Here is a 17,607-nt window from a genome sequence, read left to right on the forward strand (position 1 = left end):
CCCCCATTTGATTTGGTTTTGGGATCTGTTAGTAATGCTTTGGGTGGTGTTAATTTAGGGAAAAAGAGGTTTTTGCTACAAAAAGTGTTAGTAGATCTAGGAGAGTTGCATTGCATTTGGCTTCTCCTCGGAAACGTTTACTTGCTAAGGCCATGTCTAAATCTACAGGTGAAGGCCATAAACACAAGGTGGTGGGGAAACAGGGGAACAACACAATGAGTGGTAATCCAACAGGAGGTGGATGCCAAGTCAAGAAAGGGACAATGGCTCTCCCGAAACCACCGGCTCAAATGTGAAGGTTCTAAGTTGGAACTGTCAGGACATAGAGGCTGACCTGACAGAGGAGTCTTTGGGAGATTTATGGAAGAAGCATAGACCAGACATCTTATTTTTATCCGAAACAAAAAAATGTTTTTCTTATTGACAGAAATTTCAAAATAAGTTTGGTTATAAGAAATTGTATACCGTTGATCATCATGGGTCTAGGGGTGGTTTAGCCTTATTTTATAAGGATGAAATAAAAATTTCAATTTTTTATGAGAGTGATCGTATGATTGACACTCAAGCATTTTTTGGGCAACAAATGATTTTCCTATCTTTTGTGTATGGTGATCGTGTTACCCAACATAGACAGAAAATATGGGACAAATTAATGGATATTGGTTCTTTTCGTATTGATCCATGGTTTATGATCGGCGACTTTAACGGACTTGTGGGGAATCATGAGAAAACAGGTGGCGCTTTGCGTCCAACATCTTCCTTTGTGCCTTTTCAACCAATGCTTCGGCATTGTGGCATGTTAGAATTCCCTTGTTATGGAGAAGTATTATCTTGGAGAGGGAATCGTTGTAATAATCAGGCGGTTCGTTGTCGCTTAGATCGCGCGTTAGGTAATGAGGATTGGCACTCCTTTTTCCCACGCTCACAGGTTGATTATTTGGAGATGATTGGCTCTGATCATTCTCCAATCTTGGCTACGTGTCTAAAATCAGTTTTCCGACGAAATAGGCAGTTTCGGTTTGATAAACATTGGTTAGGGAAGGATGGATTAACAGGGGCAGTCAAGTCAGGGTGGAACCGTACAAATAATTTCCGGACACCGGTCTTTATGGATAAATTAAAAAATTGTCGGAATTCAATTTCTTGGTGGCGTAAAAATAATATTCCTACTGGGCCCTCACTTATTTCTTCCCTGAAGGCGGCTCTGCAGGAGGCGAAGATGGATGATATGATTTCTCAGGCGGAAATACGGAGTATTGAAAGTAAATTAAAAGAGGCTTATCGTGATGAGAAATTGTATTTGCAGCAGAAAAGTAGGAAATTATGGCTACGAGTTGGCGATAAGAATACAAAATTTTTCCATGCTTCTACCAAGCAGCGGAGGGTGAGAAATAGAATTGATGGTTTGTTCGGTCCTGATAACATTTGGGAGGAATCCACCTCGGGTATGGAGAATATTGCTTCAAAGTATTTCGAGGATCTTTTCACGAGATCAGATGTGCAGGGTATTTCTAAAATGATTCAGAAGATTTCTCCCATCATTACAGATAGGATGAATAGGGATCTGATCAGAGAGATTTCTGAGTCGGAAGTTGGGAAAGCTCTGTTTGCTATGCATCCGGAGAAAACACCAGGTCCTGATGGTATGACGGCTCTGTTTTTTCAACGGTTTTGGTCCTCATTAAAGGGGGATTTGGTGGCTCTGGTTAAAGAGTTTTTTCGTGCGGGTTGTTTTTATCCTCGCTTAATTGAGACAAATATTTGTCTAATTCCAAAGGTTGAGAGACCTCAGCGGATGGCGGAGTTTCGGCCGATTAGTCTCTGTAATGTTAGCTATAAGATTATTTCTAAACTCCTGTGTTTTCGGTTGAAAAGGTTTTTGCCTTCTCTTGCCACAAAAACCCAATCGGCCTTTGTCTCTGGTTGATTAATAACAGATAATATTCTAGTTGCCCAGGAAATGTTTCATGGGTTAAATACTACTCAACGATGTAGATCAGAATTTCTAGCTTTCAAAACGGATATGAGTAAGGCATATGATCATGTTGAATGAGATTTTCTGGAAGCGGTCATGGTTCGGATGGGTTTTGATAACAAATGGATTTCCTGGATTATGTGGTGTGTCTCCTCTGTCTCGTATAGAGTTCTTCTTAATGGTCAACCTCATGGTGCTATTTTACCAAAGAGGGGTTTGCGTCAGGGGGACCCCCTTGTTTATACTTTGCACAGAGGTGTTGATTGCCAATGTCAAAAAGGCTGAACGGGATAAGAAGATTACTGGCATTACTCTGGCTCGGGAATGCCCCACCATTTCGCATTTGCTGTTTGCGGATGATAGCTTGTTCTTCTGTAAAGCCGAGGCGACAGAATGTCAAACCGTTATGGAGATAATAGGTAATTATGGTAGAGCTTCGGGGCAAGAGGTTAATCTGGCGAATTCTTCCATTATGTTTGGCAAGAGGGTTCCGCCTGATATTAGAATTCAGTTAAAATCTGTTATTGGTATTTCTACGGAAGGCGGTATGGGTTCTTATTTGGATATTCCTGAGAATCTACAGGGCTCGAAAACTAAGGTTTTCATATATGTTAATGATCGTCTTGATGATCGTGTGAATGGTTGGTCTGCAAAATATTTAACGAAAGGGGGCAAGGAAGTTATGATTAAATCAGTTGCGTTGGCCCTCCCAACCCATGTTATGTCATGTTATAAACTGCCGCATGAGCTGACTTCTAAGCTCACAAGTGCCATTGCAAGGTTCTGGTGGAAGTCTAATGACAAAGCATGGGGATTACATTGGGTAGCTTGGGACAAATTGTGTACGGATAAATGTGACGGAAGGTTGGGTTTCCGTGCCCTAGAGCAGTTTAATGATGTGATGCTTGCTAAACAGTATTGGCGGTTAATTCACTACCCAACGTCCTTAATGGCTAGGGTAATGCGAGGTCGATATTTTAGGAATAAACATCCCCTTATGGCTAAAAAACCATACTCCCCCTCTTTTACTTGGCGGAGTATTTACTCAACAAAAGGTTTGGTGGAACATGGGGCAAGAGTGGTGATAGGCTCTGGCTGTAATACTTCTGTATGGAGAGACCCTTGGATATCGGATAATCCACCGAGGCCAGCTTCGGTTCGTGGGAAGGTGTTACACCCTAATTTAATGGTTAATCATTTAATTAACCCAATTACTAAGGATTGGTATTTGCCTATTCTCGAGGAGTTCATGGATCCATAGGAAATCCCGATAATTTTGAGTATGACGGTCAGTCAGTCTTTTAAATCAGATAGGTTAATTTGGCATTACACAAAATCTATGAAATATACGGTAAAATCGGGCTATCGGCTTGCACGAGATTTAAAAAAGGAAGTTGAGTATTGACCATCGTGTATGGCCCTTCGAGCACAAGCCTGGAAACTTGAAGTTCCCCCAAAGGTTCAACATTTTTTCTGGCAGATTGCTTCCGGTTCTCTACCAGTGCTGGGGCGGATTGCTTATCGGGGTGAGCGGTGTGATACCATCTGCAAGCGATGTGATTCTGTGGTTGAGACTATTAATCATGCTCTCTTTGAGTGTCCTCACTCGCGTAGGATATGGGAGTTGTCTCCAGTTTTGCTACTTCCTAATGGATTTCCCTATGGTTCAGTATATTCGAATTTAGATTTTATTTTCTGGCGGGCGTCTTCTCAGACGAGAGTTTTGAACATTTGTTATCGCCTACCTGGGATTTTATGGTCATTTTGGAAGGTTAGGAATAAAAAAAATTTTGAGGGATCGACGGTTGAGCCAATTGATGTTATTAATCAAGCGACTAATGATAAATTATTATGGGAGGAGGCTAAAGCTTTCTGCTTGGGAGTCCAGGATCCTCCGGACCCTTCCGATATCATGCCACCCTCTTCCCGTTGTCAGATTGATGGATCTTGGAAGGGATCGGATCGTTATATGGGGTTGGGTTGGTGGTATTGCAATGGTGAGGATTCGACATTACTTTTGGGAGCACGTTGCATTAGACGAAGCCCTTCACCCCTTCATTCGGAGTTACAAGCACTGATATGGGCGATGGAGTCTCTACAGAATGCTGGTATTTTTTGCCAGGCCTATGAGACGGATTGTGCGGAGTTGGTGGCGATGGTGCATGATCCAGATGAATGACCTGTTTTCTCCAATCTTCTAGATGATTTCAGCCACTCCAAATCAGTTCTTCCCGCCTTCTCCCTCACCAGGATCCAGCGTACGTCGAATGTTAGAGCCGACTGTCTTGCTCGTTCATCGAGATCTTTAGTTTCAGAAATATCTTTTGTAAACTCTTCTCCTCCGGTTTGGGCAACCAATCTTGGAGTTATTTTCTAATTTAATGTTTGGTTGACAAAAAAAAAATAAAGTTACGGTTGTGATAAAAAAGTTAGTGAAGATTTTATAAATCGTAAAAACAAAATAGAATAAATATATTCTTGTAAAGTAGATTACTTTTTTTTTAACAAAAGTAAACTATTAATATTTTTATGAAATAATACTAAATAAAAAAACCAAAAATAATTAAAGATTTGGTAAACAAAGAGTAAAGAAATTTAAAAGAAAATTAGTGAATAATTTACAAATTGTATAAATTAAAATAAATATATTCTTGTAAGATGGAATACTTATTTTTTACCAAAATAAACTATATAGAGTATTGCTATGAAATAATACTAAATAATACAAACCGAAAATAGTTAAAAATTTGGTAGAAGATAAAAGAAATGAACACTTTTCTAAATAAATAAATTTATATTTAAAAAATCAAACTTAAATTAATGTAAAATACACATATCGCAATAATAAATCGCTAAATGTCACTAGGCAAAGTTAGAAAAAACATTATCATATTATATAAGATATATATTTTAACTGATTATATTTTACATAAGTGAAAATTAAACATATCGATTGACTCATGGTTTATTGTAGTTTATTGAATTGGGCTCACAAGCGCAGTATTGGGCATCATAGGTAAGGTTTCTTATTGCACCGAACGCATTTGAAAACAAATTTATAAATAGAATTCTAAAAGACAAAAACATTGGGACTTTTTTCAATTTAGCCCATAATATTCGAAGTTGCAAGTTTTCAGTTCTCTCTCTCATTCTCTGCTACTGTTACGTTTACACGCACATTATTCTATTAAATCTGGATGATCTGATAGACTGACACAACATAAACAGTCAACACTATTACAACGACTTCGTATTCTGGTCATATTCTAGTTACAAATTTTCTTTTAAGACAATTATCATGGATCACATTCACACGACTTGTACGTACGTACATACCAATTAGACAATTTCCAATCTTCATATATATATATATTGGTTAAAGGTTTGTTTGAATAAATTATGAAAGTCTTACATGAGAAGTGAGAACTATAAACAACTACTATTTTACATGAGAGGACGTAGAATGAGACATGATCTCAAGTTTTCAACTATATAAACAACAAGGTCAGTTAATTGATTCTTTTCCAACATCAAAAAGCAAAAGATCCAGAAAAACATATACTAAGATTAGGTTTTAGAGAGTTTGCTGTGTTTATAAATTTCTTTTCTACCTTTTCTTTGTAAACAAACCAAAAAGCAGTAGTGAAGAACTCAGAGACCCAAAAATCAAGAGTTCTTTCACATATTGGACAAAACCTGTACTTTGGGACTAAAAGCAGAGACAAAAGGTTGTTGTCTCTCCATTACTGTAATAACAAAGCTTCCTCCTCCTTCTTCATAACTTCGAGCTGTCTTTTCGCATACTTGGTGATGAGAATAGTTGTCACAACAGTTGCTACAAAACCAATAATGTTGAGAACAATCTGAAGAATCGAGATGCCTTTTTGTTCCACAGTGGATGCATCTGCCAATGTCCTTATAAGAATCCCTCTACAAACACCAAAACAACAACATCATCAGCATGCTAAAAACAAATGATTCCATTATCATCAAAATTGCAAGACAATTCCCACACTTACGTATAAAGTGCGACAAAAATCTCTGGCGCCATGCCCGCGAGGGAACCAGCTATGTAAGGACCGTACTTCACACGAGTTGCAACAGCGCAATAGTTATAAAGAGCAAAAGGGAATGGAGAAATCCGTATTAACGTTACAGCTCGAAACTGGTGAAACCAACTGCCTCCACCAGCAGCTCTCAACATTGCAGCTTGATCTGGATATTTCTCTAACCAACCCTGGCAACATAATCCGTTTTCAGCAATCATGTTGATGAAGAAGCCAATTACTCATGAGTACTTAAGAAAGAAACAGATACTTGAATTTTGTTGCAGAAGAGATAGCTGATGAAGTAAGGAAGTGATACACCAATAGCTACAGCTGGAAGAGTAAGGAGAAGACCATAGCCATAACCAAATGTAATCCCAGCCACCCACATTGATGGCGTAGTTGGAATAAGTATCACAGGGAATAAAGACACGGACGCAAACACAATGATACCACACACCGGGTGTGTAAATGTCTCCATCTCCCATTTTATGAGAGGGATTAGCTCCTGCAACCAAAGACAAATGGGATAAATCTCATAGTTAGCAACAGAGCCAATGATGTTACAAACTGGATTTGTTAAGAGAATCAGGTAATATAGCCACAGAACATCAAACTACAAATCTCAATTCTTCTTTAACTTTCATTATAGAGCAATTTGGGGACTCGGAACCTGAGCTAATAGGAGAGTACACAACTCCAAATCACATTAATCCTGAGCTAATAGCAGGGTAACACAGCACAACCCCAATCATATAAAGGAACCTACTTTATACACTAAAAGAGCAGATTGATCATTACAATATTGTGGGCAATTACATATGTTGAAACCCAATTGATAAAGAACAAAACTTTGAGAAGAACATCAAACCTTATCCATGATTAAAGGAGCGAGCCATTTGTAACCAGCGAGACACAAAGCAGTCAGAATCGTTAAGAAAAGACCAAGCTTGATCCAAAACCACACAGATCGTTTCTGTCCACAAGAAGAAGACGGTGATGATGATGATGAATCGTCTTCTTCTGATTCTTGTCGGTGTTCTTCAAACTCGTCATCACTAAGTTTAACGTAATTCCCTGATTTCTCAACTCTATCATCTTCAACTCTGACCCGAAATTCAGAAACCGCATCGTCTTCCTCGTGATAAGTCATCGAGTAGTAGTACTAACCTAGAAAACAGAGACGAACGACTCGATTCTCCGATGGTTATCGGAGAAGGAACGAGAGGACACGACACAGTGATGAAGAAAAACTCAAAAAACGAATCCTCAGAAACCTGAGGAAGAAGGAAGGATTGAGAGAAACGAATAGAGAAGATTTGTGTGATTTTTTTAGAAAAAGAGAAACAAGAAAAAATCCAAAGTTTTTGTTTATTTCCTTTTTGTTTGTTAAAGTGTCATGGCTAGCCTTGACGCAAGTTCCTTTCTTTAATTTATTTATTTTCCCATTTATATTGATTTTTTTGCTTTATTTTATTCAGTTTACGAAAAAATAATATAAATATACAAAATGGTTGAACTCACGGTTGACGTAAAATAATAAAATATTAGTTTGTTTGAAAAAAAACACCTGGATCATGTCGGTCGTGTGGATAATGTTATTTTGAAATTATTTTGGGCGTGTTAACAAAAAAAAAAAATTATTTTCTGTGTAATAATCCAATATCTTTGATTAAAAGGTATATAACTAAAGAAAATCAACTATTTAAAAGAATAATTTATTTTTTTTCTAATAATACTATACTAGATAAGGACTCACACGATGTGCAGGTTTAAAAACTGTATAGGAAAATAAATCCTAAACTTTAAACAATTTTTTGAAAATATATAAAGAATTTTTATTTTCTAAAATAAATATATAAATAATTTAAGTTATTGAATATTTGTATTTACCTTCGTATATTTATTTATATTTATATACTTTTAATTTATTATAACAATTATTACAATAATCTAAAGCTAAATTATATTCCGCTTAAACTTTTGCCAAATACTCATCAACAAATATTATTATTGTCAAATTTCAAAAACGTTTCACAACTTATTCACAAAATATTTTACATGCAACAAATTCATCAAAACAACATCTAATAAGTAACCACGTATAATTTTACTCTATGTTTTACCATTAAAAATATGTTCTTACACCCAAAATTGTTTTATTGTTAAAGTATGCTCTTTATCATCACCTATAAAATGTCTTCTAAACAAATTAAACAAATTTTATGTTGCTTTACTTTCACTTTGACATACTAATAGTTCTTATAATTATTAAAATTGTTTTAAGACATAATTTCTTTAACCATGAAGTTTTTTTAACTCCAAATATATTTTGGATGAACAACTGGTGAAAATTATCTACTCGATTACAATGATTATATTACTAACCCAATAAAAGTTGAGAAATTAAAAGAAAGTTAATATAATATAAGAAAAATAAAATTTGAAAATTATAATCAGGATAATATATATAAGTCTTAGATAATTCATATATACAAAATAGAAATTTTTTATATAATCCAAAGAATGACATATGTCATAATCGTGTTAATGATCAACGACCTATTTACTCTTCAGAAGTATTCAATTATACCAAAACAATTTAAAGCTATGACCTCGTCTCAAATATTCTCGAATCATAAATTCTCAACTTATTTTTACCTGAATCAAGAGTTCTCATATATTTCTTCATATACTTGGTTTAAACGGTTTACGAACCTAATCCGATAGAAAACCATATAAATCTGGTTTGAAACCAATTTTAAAATGGTATACCGTTCCAACTTCCCAAATTTGAAACCGCTTCTCAATTACTCGATCCGTCGATCACATCTCAAATCCATTGTTATTAAATATGACATTTGTTAAAAATCATTCAAAATCACTCACAATCTACCGTTATTCAATTAACAATTTGCAAAAATCATAACAAATCCACTGTTATTCAAAACCAAATTCTTTTTTTTTAGAAAAACATAATAGTGATTGTGAGAGACTTTGGATACATTTTTGTAAGGGAAATCCTATTTTGAAAAATCCCACCTTGGAGAATGGTTTTGTAGGATTGGTTTAAAAAAATATACAAATTATGATTTTGCTATAAAAACAAATTCTGGGCTCTCTCCCTCTATCTTATATATCTCTTCTTCTCTCTCGTTTACAGAAGTAATAGTGATTGTGACCAAATTCATTCACGGTGGAGTGTTGCTCTGTTTTCGCGTGAGAAAACAGAGTAACGTGACCAAATTCATTCATCACTTTGTAATTAACGTTTGTACGTAGTTAATGGTTGCTTACAAATTTTTTGTTTCTTTTGTATGGTTTTAGTTTCCAAGCTACAATGGGAGATATAGAAGATGTAAAAGCTAAAGGTCAATATAAACAATGGTCTGAGCCTGAACACAAGTTGTTATTGCGGCTCCTAGTGGATGGAGTCAATCAAATTGCCTGAACATAAGTTGTTTGTACCTTTCAATTTAAATCTTTGAGTTTATGCTATTCAGATCAAATTGCCAAAAATCTTTTTGTTATGTTATATTCTCGTTTATGGACTTAAGAATCTTCTTAAAAACCCATTAAAGTCTCACCAAATCTCATCAAATCACAATTTTTTTTTTTCATAAATGGAAAATAATAACAAATCCACCAAAGTACCTTAAAACTCACTAAATATCTCCTAAAATCCAAAAATTCATAAATCCTCCAAAATTCTATTTTGAATACACTCCCCCCCCTTAGAATAGGAATACATATATTCTTCTGTGTATATTAGGAAGCTTAGTTAATAGCCTCTAACGGCTACTTTGTACAAACTCTCCTTTATTAATCACGTGAATACAGTGACACCAATCATCGATTGGATTAACCTAATCAAACATGGTATCAGAGCTAGTGCTCTAACCAGCCGCCCCTCCTTTCTCTTTAGTCAAAAAAAAAAAAAACTTAACGCTCTGTTTTTCTCCTTCTTCTTCTTCTTCTTCTTATTCTTCCCCACTCTGTTTTCTTCCTTCTCTTCTTCAACAATGGCGGCTCCTCCTTCTGCCTCTGATCGCTCTTTAAATCTCACTCAGATCAAGGCTCATATTCCCATTATTTTGGATATGAATCAAATGAACTACGACATATGGCGTGAATTGTTCGAAACTCATTGCCATAGTTTCAATGTTCTTGGCCATCTTAATGGCACATCGGTCTCTACAGGACCGACTGACACTCAATGGTCACAAATTGATGGCACCATCAAGATGTGGATCTATGGGACAATCTCTGAATCTCTTCTCAACACGGTGTTGAAGACGAAGTGCACTGCTCGCGAACTCTGGACCACCATCGAGAATCTGTTTCGTGACAACAAGGAGGCTCGTGCTATTCAGCTTGAGAATGAGCTTCGGAACCTCCAGATCGGTGATCTCTCCGTTCATGATTATTGCCAAAAAATGAAGTCTCTCTCTGATCTTCTTGCGAATGTCAATGCTCATGTCAGCGATCGTGATAGTGATGTGATAGTGATGGTCCTCTTTACGCTGTCTCGTCTCCGTCCTCTTCATCCTCTCCTCATGCTCTTCTCTCTACCGCTTCTGCTTCTACTTGGCATCGTCGCTTAGGCCATCCCGATCACTTTGTTTTCGCATTTTATCTTCTTCTGGTTTATTTGATTGTTCTCAAACAGATATTTCTGGTTTATGTCATGCATGTCAACTTGGCAAACATGTTCGCCAACCTTTTCAAACATCAAATTCTTCTGTTTCTGACATTTGGACTTCTCCTGTTTCTAGTGTGAGTGGCATCAAGTATTATGTTATTTTTCTCGACCAGTTCTCACATTTTGTTTGGATTTATCCTCTTCGTCAAAAGAGTGATGTTTTTGCGAAATTTTTACATTTTTTTAAACTATGTTACAACCCAAACATAGTGATGTTCGCACCAGGAGTCAGAGTGATATTACTAAACCTAAACAAATTTTCTCTCTTCATACTGCTCATATTTCCCCTCTTCCCCATTCTCATATTCACGCAGCTCGTGATCCTAATTGGAATGGGGCAATGTCAATGGAATATACATCTCAAAAAGCCGCGGGCACGTGGGATTTTTTTTCTCGTCCTGTGAACACTAACATTGTCTGTTCTATGTGGTTGTTTAGTCATAAATTTAATGCAGATGGCACCTTGTCTCGGTACAAAGCTCGGTTGGTCGCAAATGGCAAATCACAACAAGTGGGGGTCGATTGTGAAGAGACCTTCAGCCCTGTCATCAAACCAACAACCATTCGCACTGTCCTTGACCTTGCGGTTGCTCGTGACTGGCCTCTCCACCAACTCGACGTTAAGAACGCCTTCCTCCATGGCGACCTTGAGGAAACTGTCTACATGCACCAACCGCCCAGTTTTGTTGATCCAGAAAAACCCGACCATGTGTGCCTTCTTAAGAAATCGTTATACGGTCTCAAACAATCTCCGAGGGCTTGGTTTCACCGATTTGCTCAATATGCTATCAAAATGGGGTTCACGAACAGCAAAAGTGATGCTTCTCTCTTCGTTTATCGCCAAGGCAAAGACCTTGCCTATCTACTCTTATACGTAGATGACATTATCCTCACCGCCTCTTCCCCCGCTCTTATCAGGTCAATTCTCTCCTCTCTTAAGTCTGAATTTTTAATGACTGATTTTGGTTTCCTTCACTATTTTCTTGGCATTGCGGTACGCAAGGACAACAATGGACTATTTCTCAGCCAGCAAAATTACGCTGCGGATATTCTCCATCGTGCAAATATGTCCAACTGTAAACCGGTCTCGACTCCCATTGACACTTCGGCCAAACTCCCCGCTGCTGTCGGACATCCCGTCGCTGATCATTCCCTATACTGTAGCCTTGCCAGAGCCCTCCAATATCTCACTTTCACTAGGCCGGATATCGCTTATGCTGTTCAACAAATCTGTCTCTATATGCATGACCCTCGTGAGCCTCACTTCACTGCATTGAAATCCTTCGTTATCTTAAGGGAACCATCTCGGACGGCTTACACATCTCTCGCTCAACCACAACGACACTCACTGCCTATACTGACGCAGATTGGGCCGGCTGCCCTAACACACGACATTCCACCTCCGGTTTTACTGTCTTCCTTGGTGACAACCTCATCTCCTGGTCCTCTAAGCGGCAACCAACTATCTCATGTTCTAGTGCTGAGGCAGAGTATCGCGGTGTGGCCAACGTCGTCGCCGACACAATATGGATCCGCAACCTACTCCTTGAACTTCATTGCCCACTAAGTACTGCAACGCTTGTGTACTGTGATAATATAAGTGCAATATATCTCTCCACAAACCCGGTCCAACACCAACGCACCAAGCATATCGAGTTGGATATTTTGTTTGTTCGTGAACGTGTTGCCATGGGCCAGGTTCGAGTCTTTCATGTTCCTTCCTCCCATCAATATGCAGACATTTTCACCAAAGGTCTCCCTACATCTCTGTTTTAAGACTTCAAGTCCAGTCTTAACGTTCATCCTCATCACGTTTCGACTGTCGGAGGGTATTAGAATAGGAATACATATATTCTTCTGTGTATATTAGGAAGCTTAGTTAATAACCTCTAACGACTACTTTGTACAAACTCTCCTTTACAATCACGTGAATACAATGACACCAATCATCGATTGGATTAACCTAATCAAACACTGAGTGCATGAAGTATGAACTATGAAGCTTCGTAGACGTAGACATGTATCGCCTAAAGTTCCAAAATAGCTTTTTTCTAGCTGCATAAGTAAACTAAAGCCAAGATTTAATAAGTTAAAGATACGTAATTTTTAACGTTGTCAATGTTTTGGACCTCCTGTGAATGCACTCTGTTCTCTTATTTGTCGTGAAGTCTACTTTTACATTAGGATTGTGGCTAATCTTTTATCAAGTTATATTCTTCATTGTTGATTTTTTTAATAGATATAGGGTTCTTGAATATAACAATTACTTAATTATTTTAGAAGATGCGAGTACTTTAGATTAGTTTTGCACATCCTCTTTATGTCTCTGTTAATGGTGGTGTGTTCACTCTGCATTTGGTATTACACATCTTAAGTATATGTTGGCTAGCTTTTTTATCTATATATACTCATTTCTTGATATTCTTCACATAAATCTTCTTTTTAGTAGTGGAATACTATAGGATTTACTTCAGATTTCATTCTCATTGGAGAAACCAGATGTGCTGCATATTAAATTGACCATCTTTGATATGAAAGTGACATGGTCAATGTCTTCAATTTTGTATGTGGTCTTGAATCTTTTTATCAAATAACAAAAAGTGATTATGGGAAGCAGGTTTATCTAAAGACATGGATCAATTTCTTTGTCTGCATATTCTTTTGTTTACAAAATCACCTAATTATCATGCTACAGATAATCATCATGAACTAATCCTTATTTCCCGATAGAAGATACACATATAATAGGCGTTTATTATAGATATTATCACGCTGTGATCTTCTCTTCCTTCATTCTCTTACAATCTGTTTCTTCACCACCAGCAAACTGGCGAAGTCCTCTCTTGGGTCTAACATCATCCATAACATCATCTAGACCGTAGGAATAGGTTGGTTCGGTCTGCAAACTTGACTGAACTAGTTTTGTCCGTTTCAGCAACATACAATCAACATCTTCATGAACATACACTAAACTCATCCCACATTTTATAACTTCACAAGTTTCCATCTTCTTCCTTGTTTCATCATCCGTCACATAAAATTTGAACGAAGCCTTCGTGTAGCAATAGTTTTCAGTTTCTCCATGAAGATTCTTAACGTGGAAGCAACTATTGTATCCCATGAAAACGTGGTCAGAAGTGAGCTTTCTTGGTTCATGGTTAAGCGATCCACATGGCTCATTCCAGCCTGCGACAGTGAAATCAAATCTTGTGAAGGAACCCTCTTGGTTCTCGAATTTGCCACAACACTTTACCGACAAACGTTTCGCACGGTCTTCATAGTCCTTGAATGAGACAACTACAGATAAGGCAAATCCAACAATGTTAGTGTCACACCAATGCGGAGACAATGGGATATCTAGTGAACGTCCCAATCTTTGGTGGCAGAACCAGCTAGGTATATCAGTTGCCGGAAAACTGATTCCGACCAGAGGCTCTGGGATGAATCCCTGCAAAAGATCGACAATAAGATTTTGTTCTATTTCTTTTCATGGTGAGAGCTAGGGAGATAGAAGGATAAAAAGACAATACCCTATAATAACGTTTGACAGATGCATTAGCCATCAATTGACTTTTGATTCGAGCATGACCCACAAGGCTCTCATGTGTTTCTTTGTTGAGTTTGTAACAATTGCTAAACATGAACATAGACTGGATCCTCTGTCCCACATTCAACGGTGTCATTGGATTTGCCAAAGTTTCAAGTGACTCGCACTCATGTGCATCCAGATATTGCAGGTTTTGAGGAAGGGCTGGTATAGATTTGAGGAATTTGCAATACTTTAAATCAAACCATTTCAGATTCTGAAGTTGGTCGAAGCTCTCTGGAAGATTCTCGATGTTGTTTCCGCTTAAGCATAAAGACTGCAGAGAGGATAGACCACCAATATTATCTGGGAGTTTGGAGAGATTGCATCTTGAGAGGTAAAGATCTGTTAACCGAGAGCAGCACAATGTTGGTAGCATGAAGAACATACTAACAAAAACTTGACTGCTTGTTCCACATAGCGAAAATGTCTTGATATTGCTCAAATGCATCATCTTTGGCAGCTCAGTGATGGCTGTATCATCCAGAAGTAAAATCTCCAAAGCCTTCATGTTTTCCTTGATGTCTGGAAAAACCTCTAGTTGTGAGCAGCCTGAAAGTATTAGCTCTCGTAGACAGTTTAACTTATAAAGACCAGAAGAAAGACGCTTCAGCTTTTTGCAATTCCTCAGATTCAACAAAACAAGTTTTCTTAAGGTTTCAATGGATTCAGGAAGGGTCTTTATAGCAGTGCCATCTAAAAGTAGAACTTCAACATTTTCTGAGATTAGTGGACATTTCTTTAAGCTGGAGCAGCCGCTGAGAATAAGAGTTTGCAGGGATTGGTTTTTTATTTCTTTTGGAAGACTCCTAAGGCTTGTGCATTCCCTGAGATTGAGGTAAATAAGCTTTTCCAAACAATTCATCGATGATGGCAACTTTTCCAAACTTTTACATCCTTCCAAATTCAATCTTTCAAGATTTTGAGCATTTGCCAAACCCAAACACCGGCGTAGTTCCAACGAATGACTGAGGTCGACCCATTTGAGCATTCTAGCATCCTGTGACAGAAGATCCAATCAGAAGTCAAATCATTGATAGAAATCAGCATTCAAGAGTTTAGCTAATGACTGGTGAAACTAGACATGAATATACATACCTTGTCATCACCCCAAATCTCTACTAATTTACTATATGGCAACTTAAGGTCGACTAGGTTCTTGGGGTAAAAGTTCTGAGGGAGACTCTGTAGAGGGCATCCATGCCAATGTAGATAAGTAAGTTCATCAGGAAGGAAATCAAACCCATTTCGAGAGTACAGTTTATGATCCACTTCACACCTACGAGAACACCGAGAATCATAAATTTTTATGTATTTGAGATTGTACATCCCGTTGAAGGCTTTGGATCTTAGACGCATTTCTCCTAGATTTGATGTGTCAAGAAAAATCCCTCTTATTTTTTTAGAACCCTATCAATCAAGTGGTAGTAGATATACAATAGTTAGTTCAAAGCGAGATGCTAAAATAATATCAAATTTTAAACTATATAATATCACCAAGAATATGCCACTACGTACCATGTCTTTTGTCAGCTGGTCACAGATATCTTCACTATCCCATAGTCTGAGATGCCAATCGCGCTGCGGACGATGTTGTGATATCCACCTATAGTCTCTTATTCCGATTGGTTCTGGTTTTGTACTAATCTCCTTTCCCATCGTCTGCAACATGTCATGCATCTCGATGCGATTATCAACAAGGGTAATCAAACATTTGTCAACGAGTTCTTGTATCACGGTAGAAACATTCGTTCCACGACTGTACAAAAGGCTTGTCACGTAATCCACCTTCTCTGATCGAAAGAAACATGCAATATCAAGAAAGATATCTTTCTGCTCAATGCTAAGTTCATCAAAACTAGTTTCAAGAACTTCGTAGATATCTCCATGAGATTTACTTTTGAGTATTTCCAACCTAGCTTCCCAAAACTGTTTATCCTTCTTGCAAAGATCAGATCCTAAAACCTTAAGAGCCAAAGGGTGGCCTTTAGCATAATCAAGAACCATATTTGTCAAACCCTGAAACTCTTTTAGAGGCCCAGTACTGTCACCAAACGCATTCGAGCTAAAGAGCTTCAAGGCTTCTCTATCATTCAATCTCGGGAGCACATATTTTCGGCCTTGGATCGTCTCCACCAGTTTACAGTCTCTAGTAGTAATGATGATTCTACTTCCTCCTCGATACCATTTACGGTGCCCCATAAGATGTCTTATTTGTTTCTCATGATTCACATCATCAAGCACAATAAGCAGTTTCTTGCTCTTGAGACGGCTCTCAAATTTCGCATGTGCAGTTTCAGGAGCTCCAATCTCCAGATTTCTTTCGTTTAGCAATGTAGACAAGAGCTTCTCTAACAAATATTCTAACCCGCTTCGACCTAGATTTTCACTGATTTTGGAAAGGAAACAGCTACCATCGAACTGACCTCGCAACCGTCCGTACAAGCAATCAGCAAGGGCGCTTTTACCAATACCAGCCATGCCAACAATTCCTATGACACGAACAGAACCCAACTCATGGCACGATAATAGCTTTTCTAGAGCCTCCACACGTGATTCTATTCCTACCAGGCCATGGTTTCCTACGGGAGCCAAATCACTCAGCTTCTTTAACGTGTCGAAAGCAATTTCGTTAACAAGTTTAGCCTCGGACGTGCTATCAAAACACGAAGATGAATGCTTTGATTTCAGAACAAATCATATTGAAACTGATAAAACATTATTAAACCCGTGGTAAGTGGAGTTGTACCTAGATTCATTGATAACATAGCCAGAGATGTTGAAAGCTGTGGTCAACGCAGCTCTCCATGATGAAACCTCGTCGTCGGTAACACCGGTGAAACTCTTGTCTCCCACCATCATCAACAACTCTGATTTTTCAATTTTGTAGAAGATAGGTATCACCACCTGTTTGTTTATGTCCCTACACTGGACGATTTTCACAAGCTCTCGGAGGCACCACGTGGAGTTTGTGAAGTTCTTCGAGAAGACAATGATCGCAATCTTGGATTGCTCGATTCGATCGAAAAGCGCCGCGATGTCGTCCCCTCGGCGGAGCCTGTCGTCGATAAAGGAGTCGATTCCCTTTCCAGAAAGCTTATCTTGTAGATGGCCTGTGAAGTTGTTTCGTGTGTCGAAACCTCTGAAACTAAGAAACACATCAAACTTTGCAGGAGGAGACTCCATGGGAGAAAAAGCTTAGGATCCGGATTCAATGCTCTACAGATTACTGTATCCCAAGCTCACACACTCTCGGATAAGAGTTTATTTTTTTATTTTTTATTTTTTTTACGGCAAA

The 17,607-nt window shown here is 37.9% G+C and overlaps 2 protein-coding genes across 2 annotated transcripts; both read right to left on the reverse strand.

The window, feature by feature from the left end:
- Positions 5,396-7,433, reverse strand: LOC104737208 (TVP38/TMEM64 family membrane protein slr0305). The gene is made up of 4 exons (XM_010457319.2): positions 6,893-7,433; positions 6,293-6,529; positions 5,995-6,212; positions 5,396-5,905 (listed from the first exon to the last, which is right to left on the reverse strand). The coding sequence occupies exons 1-4, from the start codon at positions 7,172-7,174 to the stop codon at positions 5,719-5,721; spliced, it is 924 nt and encodes a 307-aa protein (XP_010455621.1). The 5' UTR covers positions 7,175-7,433; the 3' UTR covers positions 5,396-5,718.
- LOC104737212 (disease resistance protein RPS4-like) lies at positions 13,328-17,593 on the reverse strand. The gene is made up of 5 exons (XM_010457332.2): positions 17,059-17,593; positions 15,828-16,965; positions 15,408-15,719; positions 14,254-15,309; positions 13,328-14,171 (listed from the first exon to the last, which is right to left on the reverse strand). Exons 1-5 carry the CDS (start codon positions 17,493-17,495, stop codon positions 13,491-13,493), a joined length of 3,624 nt encoding a protein of 1,207 aa, XP_010455634.1. The 5' UTR covers positions 17,496-17,593; the 3' UTR covers positions 13,328-13,490.

The sequence above is a fragment of the Camelina sativa genome, chromosome 13 (genome assembly GCF_000633955.1).
Source record: "Camelina sativa cultivar DH55 chromosome 13, Cs, whole genome shotgun sequence".
NCBI classification, from domain to species: Eukaryota; Viridiplantae; Streptophyta; class Magnoliopsida; order Brassicales; family Brassicaceae; genus Camelina; species Camelina sativa.